The sequence below is a fragment of the Chanodichthys erythropterus genome, chromosome 13, assembly GCF_024489055.1.
Source record: "Chanodichthys erythropterus isolate Z2021 chromosome 13, ASM2448905v1, whole genome shotgun sequence".
Lineage (NCBI taxonomy): Eukaryota > Metazoa > Chordata > Actinopteri > Cypriniformes > Xenocyprididae > Chanodichthys > Chanodichthys erythropterus.
In genome coordinates this window covers 47,699,553-47,714,677 of record NC_090233.1, presented here as the reverse complement: position 1 = coordinate 47,714,677, position 15,125 = coordinate 47,699,553, and the positions used below count along the sequence as shown (strand labels likewise).

The 15,125-nt window shown below is 37.5% G+C and overlaps 1 protein-coding gene across 1 annotated transcript; it reads right to left on the bottom strand.

Moving 5' to 3' along the window:
* Nucleotides 1-1,195: 1,195 nt before the first annotated feature.
* On the bottom strand, nucleotides 1,196-13,156 carry ptar1 (protein prenyltransferase alpha subunit repeat containing 1). Its single transcript, XM_067407322.1, has 7 exons — nucleotides 13,062-13,156; nucleotides 12,066-12,235; nucleotides 11,853-11,919; nucleotides 11,187-11,291; nucleotides 8,134-8,368; nucleotides 6,492-6,781; nucleotides 1,196-4,272 (listed from the first exon to the last, which is right to left on the bottom strand). The coding sequence occupies exons 1-7, from the start codon at nucleotides 13,145-13,147 to the stop codon at nucleotides 3,927-3,929; spliced, it is 1,299 nt and encodes a 432-aa protein (XP_067263423.1). The 5' UTR covers nucleotides 13,148-13,156; the 3' UTR covers nucleotides 1,196-3,926.
* Nucleotides 13,157-15,125: the final 1,969 nt, after the last annotated feature.

Genomic DNA, 15,125 nt, shown 5'->3' with positions numbered 1-15,125 from the left:
GAATTTTCGTCTGCTCACCAAGGCTACATTTATTTAATTAACAGTAATATTGTGAAATAGTATTACAATTTAAAATAACTGTTTACTATTTTAATATATTTGACAAAGTAATTTATTCCTGGGATGCAAAGCTGAATTTTCAGCATCGTTACTCCAGTCTTCAGTGTCACATGATCCTTCAGAAATCATTCTAATATGCTGATTTGCTGCTCAATAAACATTTATGATTATTTTCAATGTTGAAAACAGTTGTGTACTTTTTTTTTTTCAGGATTCCTTGAAGAATAGAAAGGTCAAAAGAACAGCATTTATCTGAAATACAAAGCTTCTGTAGCATTATACACTACCGTTCAAAAGTTTGGGGCCAGTAAGAATTTTTATTTTTATTTTTTTTAAAAGAAATTAAAGAAATTAATACTTTTATTCAGCAAGGATGCATTAAATCAATCAAACGTGACAGTAAATACATTTATAATGTTACAAAAGATTAGATTTCAGATAAACACTGTTCTTTTGAACTTTCTATTCATCAAATAATCTTGAAAAAAAATATTGTACACATTTTGTACAATTGTACACATTAAATGTTTCTTGAGCAGCAAATCAGCATATTAGAATGATTTCTGAAAGATCATGTGACACTGAAGACTGGAGTAATGATGCTGAAAATTCAGCTTTGCATCACAGGAATAAATTACTTTGTGAAATATATTCAAATAGAAAACAGTTATTTTAAATTGTAATAATATTTCACAATATTACTGTTTTTACAGTATTTTTAATTAAATAAATGAAGCCTTGGTGAGCAGACGAAACTTCTTTTAAAAACATTAAAAATCTTAGTGGTTCCAAACTTTTGGACTGTACTGTATATTCAAATAGAAAACTGTTATTTTAAAATTGTTATATTTCACAATATTAGCCTACTATTTTCTGATCAATTAAATACCTTGTTGAGCATAAGAGTCTTCTCTCAAAAACATTTAAAAAAAAAAAAAAATTTAAAAAAATTGTACCGAGTCTAACCCCAAACTTTTTGTCCCCAACACGGTCTTTGTTTAGACCGCATGACCATTATCCCCCTTTGTTTACAAAATCCCCCATGTATTTGACTAAACACGTGACATGATTAAAAAAATAACAACAAAATGGTCATGAATTCAAAATAATAGGAAATAAAAATGTGAGATGGACCTTTTCAGAGTATCTTTATTTAATGTGGTAGGCAACTGACAAAACTACTACATTTCAATACATTTTTAATACAAATAAATATAAAATACATAATGGATGAGATGCTATAAATGTTGGTTATCGTGGCTGTAAAAACCTACAGTACCTTATCAGCTTATCAGACAACACACAAAGAAAATACAAAACCTTAGGCTACATTTTTTCTTTGTAAAGCTAAACGAACTCTGTGATGCTTCTGCATAGTTGTACCAGTAATTTAAGATCTCGGTTTAAGCAAATGATATTGTACAACAATGGAAATTGACATGACACAACTGGAAATACTATGTGCGTCCTCAGTGTAATTCACATTAATGTACACACCTTTAACACATCTAAGGTTATGTAGGACTATTTCTGAAGCTGCTTAGGAAGAGAAACAGGGAAGACCTGAACAGATATAAAGACGAATATTGTTTTTAACAATATAACTAGTAAGACTGTCCATTAAGGGTTTAAGTTGGTAGGCAATACATTTGAAAATAACTTACAGCCTTATTTATTACAAATAGCTAATTCTTAATTGCTGTGGGAGCCAAAAATCAATGTGATGTTTTCCCTCTCTGCATGTATGGGCAATGAAAGTAAAGGTAATAAAATGTAATCAAATACAACAACAATGTGATCCCAATACAACAGTATACACATAATGTGCATGCAAAAAGAACCACAGATCCGCGTGACTCAATGACTATGGTTCAGGTTATGGCATTACAAGCTAATTTTATCTATGCAAACCTATAGCAAAGTGACCAAAAGATCTTAAAAGAACAAATATGAAAGGCATTTGTTGCTGAAAATGAAACATTCATATAGGACTCTATTAGGAGTTTGTTTAACAGCAGGTGTAGGGAGAGGAGAAAAAAAAGTGACGCTAAAACCTTACAATAAAATCTAAAACAAGCACCTGTGCACACATCTGTACTTATAGAGAGTGATAAATGATCAAAAGCTGTCAGTGTAGTTATACAGAGGAATGGTGTGGAGGAAAAGCTGGTTTTATTTCTGAGGGGAACCTTTCAGAATTCTGTACTGCAGCTCAAAAATCTCAAAAAAGTGTCAGGGTACAAGGCATGCAGGAATGGAGAAAACCACTCTGACATGGTCCTGGATCGAGTCTGAGAGTCAGTCTAGAAATTATACAACTCAAACATTTTCATAATTCTACATTTTGTGCAACTGTGCAAAAAAAAATGAAGAGGAAGAAGAACAGTAATAGACTTTGATGAAGTGAAACTTACAGATATGCTGAAAAAAATGGTTTCATATAAGCTTTGCTAGAATTCTAAAATGAATTCACTTAAGTATAGTTTTGAATATGTAGAAAAGGCATTGTCCTGATTTAAAAGCGATATATTATAAAGTCTATTCAGATTTTCACAACCTACTCCAAGCTGTGAATGAATTAAGTTGTCAATGCAAGAATGAGCCTGTGAAACTTCAAAGTTTATTACAAGTGTAATAATTACTGAGTAACAGTGAGTCAACGATAACTGTCTAATAGCTTATTAGCTTTAATAATAAATCATTACATAAGTGAAGCTAACAACATTTCACTTTTCATATTTGCATAAATATACTTTAAGTTCAAAATAGTGTTAAACAAAAAGCAGCATTTGTAAACCCAGGCCCTTCTCCACAGTGCAGAGAATAAGCACCATTCTGCACCAACATGGCAGCTTGTTATTTCTGCAGCCACGTTTGGGCCAAGCTGAGAAAAAACTATTCCTACTTCTGCAATTCCCTTTCATCATGAAAACCCATGCATCTGTGAGACCACCTGGATGAACTAGAACCCAAAACTTGTGCTTAAATGCTGAGACTAGTCCAAACATGACAACGTCGCCTTAGTTATTGTGATGAGTGAAGATGATGTGCTTCAGGAGCATTTACTAATCATCCGCATGAACCGAAGAAACGCTGCAACAGATATGTCATATAATACAAAAACTCCCCTGAATGAGGACAGCGCCTAGAAATTCTGTCAATTTCATGTGCATTAATCTGTTTTATTGATTATTAAAACATATGAAAATGTCTGTCTTTAGCCCTAATAATTCATATCAAATGGCTCCAGGAATCTTTGAATTCAATGATTGTGCTCACGTTACTGATTGTAGCAAAACGTCAGGAAATTTTTTGAAAAATGTTCATGCTACAGTACAAAAGTTCAAAGAGGAGCAGTAGATGGGATTTAGAGCCAGTCTGCCCCCAATTAAACAAAAGAGGGAAACTGGGTCAGAATCACTTTGGGCTCTAAGTGTTCCCTTCAAGTCTGCACCACAGTGTGCGTTTAAGACTCCCGACAGGAATCATAAAACTGCAGACAGAATGATGAGAGTACACTGTAATTGATTTGTGGTGGAAGACTTTAAACAACATAAAAACAAACAAAACTATATGAAAAAAACTACAATTGTAGCTTCTGATAGAGAATAAAAGGACTGTACACTGAAAACAGACCTGAGATATCCAGTACCTGAACTAAAGCAGCTGAAACAGACCAGACTTACACTGTTGAGACAGGTCATGGGTTTTCATCATGAGTGGGAATTTGCTCCGGCAGAGCATCTCTGACAAACCGGCCAAGCAGTCCAGCCGTTTTCAGAGAACTGGGTGTGGGCGGTCGGAGCCAGAAATAAGTTGACCTATCACAGCTCTCCCACACTGTGGTGGGCGGAGTGTTTCTCACGCTACTGACCTATAACAGAGTCCAGCCACTTTCTGTAGGCAATGGCAAAGCGGCTTTGCTCAGGGCTCCTGCAGCCTGTGAGGATTCTAGAGACAAACGTGTGCTCGGCGGGAAGTCCGGGGTGGGGAAGCAGGGGTCCCCGCTTTAGTCGCTTGGTGTCCTGTGTGTAGCTTCCATGTTTGCTCCCATCCAGAACACAGTCAACGTCCATGGCCTGGGAGGCGCTGCCGTCGTCACAGGGCTCCTCGCTGAGGAGGACATCGGTGTGGGTGAGAGGCGGAGACTGCGATCCTGCCTGCCGGATGTGTTCCCTCTGCCACTGGTGCCATAGGTAAAAGACATGTCGCCTGTTGGAGAAGCCTGGTTTTGAGTTTGTTCAAAAACCACATACCCGTTTACTATACAATAAAATGCTCTTTATGTTATAGGTATGGTGGGTCACGGGTCTGTCACAGAGAAAATAGAATGCTCAATGTTAGAATAGCAAAATAAATAAGCTTATCAACTTTTAAAAAGAAGGAACAAACATATCCTTTGTATCCTGATGTTATATCTTCAAAAACCACAAACAACACTATCCAGAGTAAAATTACATCACAGACTACATTACATACAGTTTTACTTGCAACAGATATGAACATTGTGGTGTCTATCTATGTCTATGATACGTTTACGCATTTAATGGCCGTTCGACTCTTCTGATAACCACTACTTTTCCTTGAGAAACAAGAAAACTGGTATAATTCTGAGTTGCTGAACATGAAATTTGTCTTGATCGGAGAGCTGTTATTTTATAATATTTACAAATATTTTTCACTTAAAAATATATAAATACATACATGGTTTACAAATCAAAAACTATAAAATGCAAAAGAAATATAAAACAACAACAACAAAAAAATAGAACAAAACGCTTATTAAAAGGTGCTAAAGAGGATGTTTTGTTTTATACATTTTTGCAATATTACTTGAAACTGTCTTTACAAACTGATAAAAGACTATTTATTAGGTGCACTGAAAGTAATAAAATTAATATACATCATCTGTGCACGAGGTAGGGCCTTAAAAACATCAGCCAATCGTTTAAGCGATCATCGCGTAAACGATTGGCCCTCTGGCTTGTCAATCACTGCCGTGACGTTCCTTGTGAGAGAAGAGCGCGGCTGCACGCTCCAGTAACTTTCCACACTCCACAAGCGCTGCATGCAATGTTTTTGTCAAGAGACAGGAGTAACAACTGCAGATTATGAGTTACCTGCGGTGAGTGCGACATAATGTATCCAAAAAACACGACACAGCGAATGCCGGTGGTAAACACTCGTGTTCCAATGCTCCAATACTAGTTTTGGGAGGCGTTCCTTTGAAATGAGCTGTGAAGGAGGGGGGCTGTTCTTACGCATGCACTCATTTCAAAAACTCAGTAACAGTCTTTGGATTCTCAGTCGACGAAAAGATCCTCTTTAGCACCTTTAAGCGTCAAGAAAACAAAACAAAAATAACAACTTTATTCAACTATATCTTCTGTGTCATTCTCGTAAGCTGTTTAGGTTCAGCGCTTCGTGGTTCTACATCAGAACGCCGGCTCATTATTTGCTGGCAACCTGTGTCAGCATCACATGCATGTGTCGTGCTGCTCATGTGAACAGTGTCGACCGATAAGGAGCTGGCGTTCTGATGTAGAACCTGGAAGCACTGAAGGTAAATAGCGCACAAGGATGACACAGAAGAGTGTTATTGTTGCATAAAGTCGTTATTTATTTTTTGCGCACAAAATTATTCTTGTTGCTTCATAACATTAGAGGGATAGTTCTCCCAAAAATGAAAATTCTGTCATTTACTCCCCCATCAAGTAGTTCCAAACCTGTATACATTTCTTTGTTCTGCTAAATACAAGATAAGATATTTGGATGAATATTAGTCACCAAACAGATCCCACCCACCATTTACTACCACAGTAGGAAAAATAAATACAAATATCTTCCTTCGTGTACAGCAGAACAAATTCCTAAAGTTCACAACAATGATGATAATTTTCATTTTTGGGTGAACTATCCCTTTAATGCCTCATGTTTCATAAGGTTTAAGCATTAAGTGGTGTGAAATGTTGCACAAACAATTTCTCATCTTTTTAAACTAACAGAAGACCTTTAAATTAAATAGATCTGTTGCCATGATGCACTTTCGGGGGAAAACACAAGGTAAAGATATATAAACACCATTCACTGAGCAGCTGCTCCTTGCCTCAGCCACTAGGGACGAAGCTCAGAAGGGGAAAAACTGAACGAGCTAGAAAAGGAGATCTAGCAAGCTGCTTGACTCTCCCTCTGTGAGCTACAACTCTGCAGCAAAAGACCATCCATCATTTTCTAACAGTAAGCCATAAACACATCAGGCCAGACCAGCTGAGGGCCAAGGACAGACTTCTGGCAAACAAAGTCACTGTATGCACACTGAGACTTGTGGAAGCACAATCTGATGTTGACTGATTGCACGACTACTATCAATCAGCACAGCGAGACCTGGAGATCTGTTACTGGCTTCAAACACTTTGTCTGATCACTCTCACCTGTGGCACCACAACGTCTCGTGGCCCGGATATGACTCGATGAGATCAGTGCAGAACTCCATCTCCTGATGGAAGAGCTGAGGGATGACGTCATTACGGTGATTGTCATCAGACGCTCCGGCCGTGCTCTCTCCGTTAGGCTGCTGGGTGGGGTGGAGGTCCCGCTCTCCAGCCTGGCTAAGCTCTCTGGCCAGAGCTTTGAGCAGGTGCTGACGGTAGTGGAAGCCGCTGTGATCCGACACATGCATGGACACCCAGAGTCGGGTGGAGGACAGCTCATCATGCAGAACCTGGAGCAGAAAGTATTATCTTTATTTAACATAATCATGCTTCAGGGTGTTACAACTGAATTTTAATGTTAAAGGCTCACTGAAGTGCCTTGGAACGCATAGCATTATTCAAAGTGTTGAGGTAATTTCCTCGGAAACAGGTAGACAGGGCGGGACATAATTGAACGGCCCCTCCCCTTTTTTGAAATAGTCGGTAGCATTTTGTTTACATCACAGCTCGGCCAGAGTTCGGTAAAGCTTTAGTTTCTTTCTGATCTCTAACCATTTCTCCTCCCATTCCCCTCCATATTGCTTTAAAATACAGCAGAATTCAAATGTGTCCGATTCGTTTTGTGGTCTGCACTGACTCGCGCATATGATCTGCTCTGTGCCATCATGTCTCTGGATTTTATCAAAACGCAAAAACAAACCACTAAAATTAAATCAAGAGTTTTTAAGGCTACAAGTGAATTTATGGATCACAAAAATATAATGTACAGTATGAATAATGAAAACTCATTTTGAGATTTGCTAAAGATTACATATGTGTTGTTAAACTATTAATGCTTATAAAGATTAAAAGTGAGTGTTAGATGACAGAAATGGTGATCTAAAGATAAAAATAAAGGATCGGAGCATGCATAATTATTTTAACATCATAAATGTTATTACATCATGATTTTATTTAGGTTGTAAAGAATGTACTACAGAGATCTAGGATGGAAATTCAGACTAAGAAAAACAGTTCCAAACAAGACATGCAGAAATGTAAGACGACAGCCGCATAACCCAATTACTCCTGAAATAGCCTATGAATGGCTCAGACTGGTTCAAGTCTGCTTAGTCCTGGATCATTAAATCTACAGGCTCATCCTTTTTATATGAGGGCCTTTTGCTTGAATTGAGCCCTATAACATTTGCCTAATTTCGTATCCAATTAAGAAAGGATAAGCACACATCAAAGGTCTGGCACTTAGTGACCCCCTAAGAGCCAATAAGCTCTCCTGACTAACAGCACTCAGCTCTCTCTGAAAAAAAAAAAAAATAAATAAATGAAAAATTAAAGCTAAAAAGACAGAAAACTGTGGCATCTGTAATCAGGTCTCTTCCCAAGTTAATTCAAGTGGAAAAGAAAGGTATCAAGATCATCAAATGCTCAGGTAGATTTATCAACCTCATAAATAACCATGTCATGTTGCTTTCCTTGTAACACAACTGATACTGTGTCAGTGTGATCCATCATTCCTTAAAGTAATCCAAGACTAATCTAATCTTTGAGATGTACGCAAACAAAGCAACATCTAACAGACACACGTTTTCAGTCATTTTGATGAATTACACAGACGTAGTCGCAGTGGACTGAAACGGCCTACCTTCAGATTGCCTTTAGCCATGTTTTGCAATACCCAGATGCGATGGGACCAGGCATTGTAGTTGCTGGGGTAACGGCCTGCTGCATCTGTACAGACCCTCATCTCCTCCTGCAAGACTCTCTGCAACCGCTCGCACTGTCTCCTCCTCAAAGCGTCTCCTCTGGGTTCAGCCTGATCCTTCAGTTCTTGTCCAGATGAAGAGCACTCCTCCTGTAGCCGCTGCAACACCCAGCGCCTGTGCCCACAACACAAACAAATTCAGCCAACTAATCATAAGCATATGTCTGGATGTACAAGAAATGTATGGTTTGATTTATTAGGAAATGCCAAGACAATAAAAAAATAAAATAATAATTCTCTTTCATAACAGTTTAAAGGGATAGTTCACCCAAAAATGAACTCCAACCGTTGCCGTCTGTCAGTCAAATAATGCTAGTGGATGGGAACTTTTACTATAAGAGTAAATAAAACTTGCATAGACAAGTCCAAATTAAACCATGCGGCTCGTGACGACACATTGATGTCCTAAGACACGAAACGATCGGTTTGTGCGATAAACCGAACAGTATTTATATCATTTTTTACCTCTAATACACCACTATGTCCAACTGCATTCATCACTCGATTCGTTTGGTCTGATCGCGCTCTGACAGCGGCAGTGATGTCTCGCTCTCATTGAAGTATATGCGCGAAGTTCCCATCCACTAGCATTATTCGGCTGACAGACGGCAACGGTTGGAGTTAAAAATCATCATTTGTGTTCTACTGAAGAAACAAAGTCACCTACATCTTGGATGCGCTGGGGGTAAGCAGATAAACATCAAATTTTCATTTTTGGGTGAACTATCCCTTTAATAACTAATTTGGCCCAGATTATCTCAGCACCCTGACACCGTGTCTACAGCGGACATGAGCGGCGCGACAAGACAACAGAACCAGTTATAATCAGTGATATTGTCCACACTGGATGCGGCGTGATGCAAGCGACAAATCTCTTAAAGTAAACTGATGCCTCCTTCCATTTATGACGTACTGACATGAAGGACAAATGCTCTGCAGTGGGCGCTTTGTCACATCCAGTGTAGAAAGCCTTTATCTATTGCGACGTGAGCGACAATGGTCGCGTCTGGTATAGACAGTGCGAGGCTCCTAAGCATCCTGGGGATCTGACGACTCAATATTATCTGCAGACTAGTGTTGTTACTCTGCATTATTACTATTATTTTTCTGAATGTTATGTCTCTTAAGTCCTGTTTTGTGGTTTTGTACTTGACTATTTTTCTGTATACTTCCATTATTGTTTCTCATCATTGTCTACTTGTATTATCTCTTCCCTGTTAATTGTTCACTGTAAAGCGTCCTTGAGCTCTGGAAAGGCGCTATATAAATAAAACGTATTATTATTATTACTGACTTTTGGTACCATGTCAGTACTGAAATTTTAAAAGTGTGACGATACTAGCATTTTCCTCTAGCCTTTTGAGCGCTGTTGAACAAATTCTTACACACCTCTGATTGGCCATTGTGTTCATGTGCTCAACAGATATGTCTCTGATTGGCCACGTGCTCTAGGAATTATCGTAAATATGAGTTTAATAGGTAATAATTGCACATGAATGCCCCCTCATACCGAAACTTGAATGCGATAAGCTCGTAATCACGACTTCAGTAGTGGTAATTATCAAACTTCCAAGAGCATGTGAAGGCAGCATAAATAGATATCTTTGAGACTCTCCACTGAGTGCTTCCACAGATACACACTGACTGGAGCATTTGAAAGAAGGCATCTATCAGCAGATCCGTCTATCACCAGATATATTAGATGCTTTCAAACGCTCCCGTGTGAATCTGTAAGCGCTCGATGAAGAGTGTCAAAGATGTCTATTTACAACATGTTTTTGAAGTGTTGATCATTGTAGCCAACCACAGACGTATCTGGTATCTGTTGAGCGAGTGAACACAATGACCAATCAGAAGTATTTAAGAATCCGTTCAACAGCGCTCAAAATGCTAGAGGGAAATGCTGGTATTGTCACATTTTTTAAATTTCAGTAGCGAATTGGTACTAAAGTTGGTACTTTTGACAACCCTACTGCCTGATCCAAACTGACATAGTGAATTGTAAAAATCTGAATTTAAGTACTGATTTGCAAAATATCTGACAGCTCCAATATGTCCTGCAGGTACATTTAAGTTCTTGGTCTTGTCAGTTTCACAAGCTACGGGTATTTATTAGTCTTCCAGGGATCCACATAAAGTGGTTTGCCCTTGTCCTTGCAGTAGTGACGAAATTCTGCTTCAGTCTGTGCCATTGTTGACATGTTGCAAGAGGTCTGCAATTTCATTTCATGGTCCCCTGGCCACTGCTTTCGTTTCAGCTAGTTTGAGAGCAAAGTCTCTACCACATAAATTGAGCTACATGAAAGCAGAGCACATTTTCCGGTACAGCGCATCAAACTATTCCATTATTAATTTCTTAATGCTTAATTTAGTATTAGTTTTTTTATATATCACTATTTGAAAATTCATCTAATCTAATGGTTAATTAAATGTACACTGGAAAAATAGGACGCTGAAAGGGTGTAGAATGCAGCACTTCCATAATGTGTCATATTTAATATTTTAAAAGACCTCGTGTAACTATACACTAAAAGCAGAACATCTTGGATAGCCACACAATAAACCCTAAGTGCACGAAAGCAGGTGACTTCATATTTATGCTACATTTATTCAGTGTTACAAAAAAATAAATTACATTTGTAAGACATAGATGCCCAAACATTTTATTATGAAAAGCCCAAAAAAATCAAACTTGATTGATGGCTGTGGGCCGAATGTAAATGTTGCACTATATCCAATTATATATTTAAAAAAAAAAAAATCTTCAAATTCACTCATATTCTGTACAACAAAGCAAAATTATAAATGAATATAAATAGAACAGAAATAAAGATATGCTTTTCCTATTTTTTTTAGCCATCTTGTGATATGACATTGTGGGCCCTGATTTAAGATAAATGAAATTCATGCCTACATTTTTTAAATCCTCTGACCTGTGTATCCATGTCTCTGGGCTTTTAGGATGTTTAGACAGTGCTAGTTTGCCCAGGTAAAGGTCCTTCTCTGGGTTTAACACGCCACACTGGAGGAGCTCTTTCCTACAAAACATACAAGTTCATCAATACCCAGATGAATTCACAAAGACATGCAAAACAACCATAAAAAAATAAATAAAAAAAACAGTACAGCACCACCTTCTGGACGATATGTTTCTTCCATGCAACATTAGCTTAAAGACACTCAGCCAAGATTTTTATGCAAAAATCCAAGTAAATAATACTAAAGCTAAAAATTCTTAAACCAGGCATGTGTTAAATATCCATAGAGTGTTTCCTGTACAAAACTAAATGTTACCAAAGAAAAAGCAGTGAATGTGGAAATAATTGCTCCCGATCTCTGAAATTATGAAAAAGTCACATTTACAGTTCAATGTAGCAGCAGTTTTTTGATGTCCCAAATTAGATAGAACTTTCTAAAAATAGCAATGACACATTCAGTGCGATAAAATGACACTGAATCCTGAACATCAATAGAGAGATTTTCTAAAGAAATACCATAGATGTGCATATAATCATTCAGAAAATATATTAAGGGTTAGTTTGGTAGTGTTTTTTTTTTTTCTTCAGGTAACACAAACATGAAATACAATGAAAATGTACCTGACATTCCACGCAGTGGTAAAATCTGGGTTTAAGAGAAGCAATGTGCAGGTTATATCTACCAGTGCTTGAAGAGAAGGAGAAAGAAATCAGTTTTTCAGCAACGCTGGCTGGTCTGAACTGTTGTAGGAACAGCCATCTTTTAAATAAAGACTAAGGTCACAGCAATGTGAGCCGGCTGACATAATCTGACCCAATAAACCTTCGTCCTACCTTCCCGGTCGAGCCACTGCTTTCTCTGCCTGTAGAGCAGGAGTTTATTATGCACATAGGGCAGCAGAAACTTGACACACCAGCTCTCCACTCCCAGCTTATTCTCCACCAGGACGATGGGGCTTCTGTTGTATCGGGCTTCAGGGCACGGAATGAGGCCAATTTCATCACTGTGAAGATATTTTAAAAGATAAAAGAAGAACACGTCACACAAGGCTATTTTAAGGAACTCTACTAAATACTAAGGAGCTGAAGGCAAACAGCAATGCATAAAGCACCAAACATCTCAGCTGACACCGAGTCATTACAGATGTACCTCTGGCAGAGAAACAAGAGTGTCATAAGAGAAGGGTGAGATAAAACCACTGGGACAGGGTACTGACCTTCAAATATAGAACAAACAGACCCAGCACACAGATAAATAACAACTGCACTGAAGGCAACATTTAAAAAGACAGACGGTCAGATATGTCTCATATGTGGACAAAAGTGATGTGTTTGGATACATAAGAACCACAATGATGAAACCATTGAATCTTTCACTCCAAATACCAGTAAAAAAAAAAAAAAAAAAAAACGGAAATGGGTAACGTAAAATGTTTTAAAGCTCGTTACGCCCTCCAGTTACTGACCAGCGTGTAACTGATAGAAACACCCACAGTACTAGCTACAAAATGACAAGCATGCACACTTCGCGCTTCACTCAGAAAAACTTTCTGGGTCTGAACGGAGCAGTTAAACAGATAACCCAGACACATTTCACACGACCTGGTCTAAAAGTAAGGCTTGGTGAGCTGAGCTCTACCTGCTGCTGGCCTGCGCCGGGCGCCAGCGGGTTAGAGCTGGTTAGCAGCCAGTTAGCCAGCCACTGCCTGCGCAAGTTACACTGGCTGCTGCACTATGTTCTCCCTGCGGCTGAGCGCGAGGCTCCAAACCACTGTAAAGATTAAACTAGACGACCGCGTGATACACAACAAAGCGACTTCACATACGTACATGTTCGGGTTTCTTTTAAAGGCGTTATTGATATCTTTCACAACTCTCTGGACCAAGACATCCACCTCCTCTTCCGACTCAGCCATTTTCAGAGCTCGAGTGACGTCAACGCGGGTGACTCAACCTCATCCGGGACATTTCCCAGTCAGTGCTAGAGAGAAGTTACCTTAGTAACGATAAAGCGGTCATAGTTGCTATGCAAAATTAGGAAATCATCTGGCTTTTTCATAATACAGAATTTAAAATTTAAATCTATCTTGTTACAACAACAAGAATGCTGAGCGTAGTGCAGAGGCATTTGATTGTGAAATGTGGGTTTATTCGTAAAATATGGCAAGCCGTTTGACTTATATTCATTCTCAGGATACGAAATGCTAATTTTTGATATCAAGAATTACATTCTACTTGTAAAAACTAGAATTCTTGATATCTGTAATTGTATTTTCATTATGGAAAGCCGTTTTAACATTTAAAAGTTAAGTTTGACTATCCGGAAATAACGGTGTAGATATCGCCAACTAGGGCTGCAACGATTAATCGCGATTAATCGTTTGCAAAATAAAAGTCTGTGTTTATATATGTTTATATATATATATGTGTGTGTTCTGTGTATAATAATTATTTATATATAAATACACACACATTCATGTATATATTTAAGAAAAATGTTATATTTATATATAAAATATTTATGTTTATATGTAATATAAAATATATATAAATATATATATTTATAATACATGCATATATTTCTAAACTTTATACCTGTATGTGTGTGTATTTATATATACATAATTATTATACACAGAACACATACATATATATATTACGTAAACACAGACTTTTATTTTGCAAACGATTAATCGCGATTAATCGTTGCAGCCCTATCGCCAACGTCTTTCTGACTAGTCGTAATTACATTTTAGATAGTTGGAATTATGGAAAGCTGTTTTAACATTTAAAAGTTAAGTTCGACTATCCGGAATTAATGTTGTAGATATCGCCAACGTCTTTCTGACTAGTCGTAATTACATTTTGGAAAGTTGGAATTATGGAAAGCCGTTTTAACATTTAAAAGTTAAGTTCGACTATCCGGAATTAACGGTGTAGATATCGCCAACGTCTTTCTGACTAGTCGTAATTACATTTTGGATAGTTGGAATTATGGAAAGCCGTTTTAACATTTAAAAGTTAAGTTTGACTATCCGGAATTAACGTTGTAGATATCACCGACGTCTTTCTGACTAGTCGTAATTACATTTTGGATAGTTGGAATTGTCATTCGAGATATCTGTAACGTAACTGTGACTAGTCAACCGACAGATAGAGATATCTGTTATGCAGTTTTGACTAGGCAAAACTGAATTACAGATATCTGCAATGACATCATTGAAAACGACATTCAACTCGTCACACATTTTAAATGACAATTGCAGATATCTGTAAATCAGTTTTGCCTAGGCAGAATGAAGGTAAAAGATATCTCAAACGTCATTATGACTAGTGACGGCATGGTGCCAATCAGTGCTAATTACGAGTTAATAGGTGCGATTTGAATGATTAGAACAACAACACGCTCTGCTCCCGCCTAAAAGTGCCGGCCTAATTTGCATAAAGATATCTGCAAACGTCATTTCGCCTAGTCAAAACTCTAATTCGAAATATCTGCAATTACATTTTGACTAGGTGGAATGAAAGTTACAGATATCTCAAATTTCAGATATCTCTAATCAAAATTCATTTCAAGATATCCATAACTTGATAATAGATATCTACAATTAAATTATGACTATCCCTAACTCCAGTTTGAGATATCTACAACGCCATTTTGACTAGTCATAATTCCAGTTACATATATCTACAATGTCATTTCACCTAGTCAAAACTTAATTTGAGATATCTGAAAAGGAACATGTAGATATCTTGAATTGAGTTGAATTAAAGGTATCTTGAACTGGAGTTATGACTAGTCAGAATCAAATTTTAGATATCTCAAACTGGAATTACAGATATCTACAATTCAGTTTCAGATATCCGTAATTCACATAGTGGATATCTGCAACT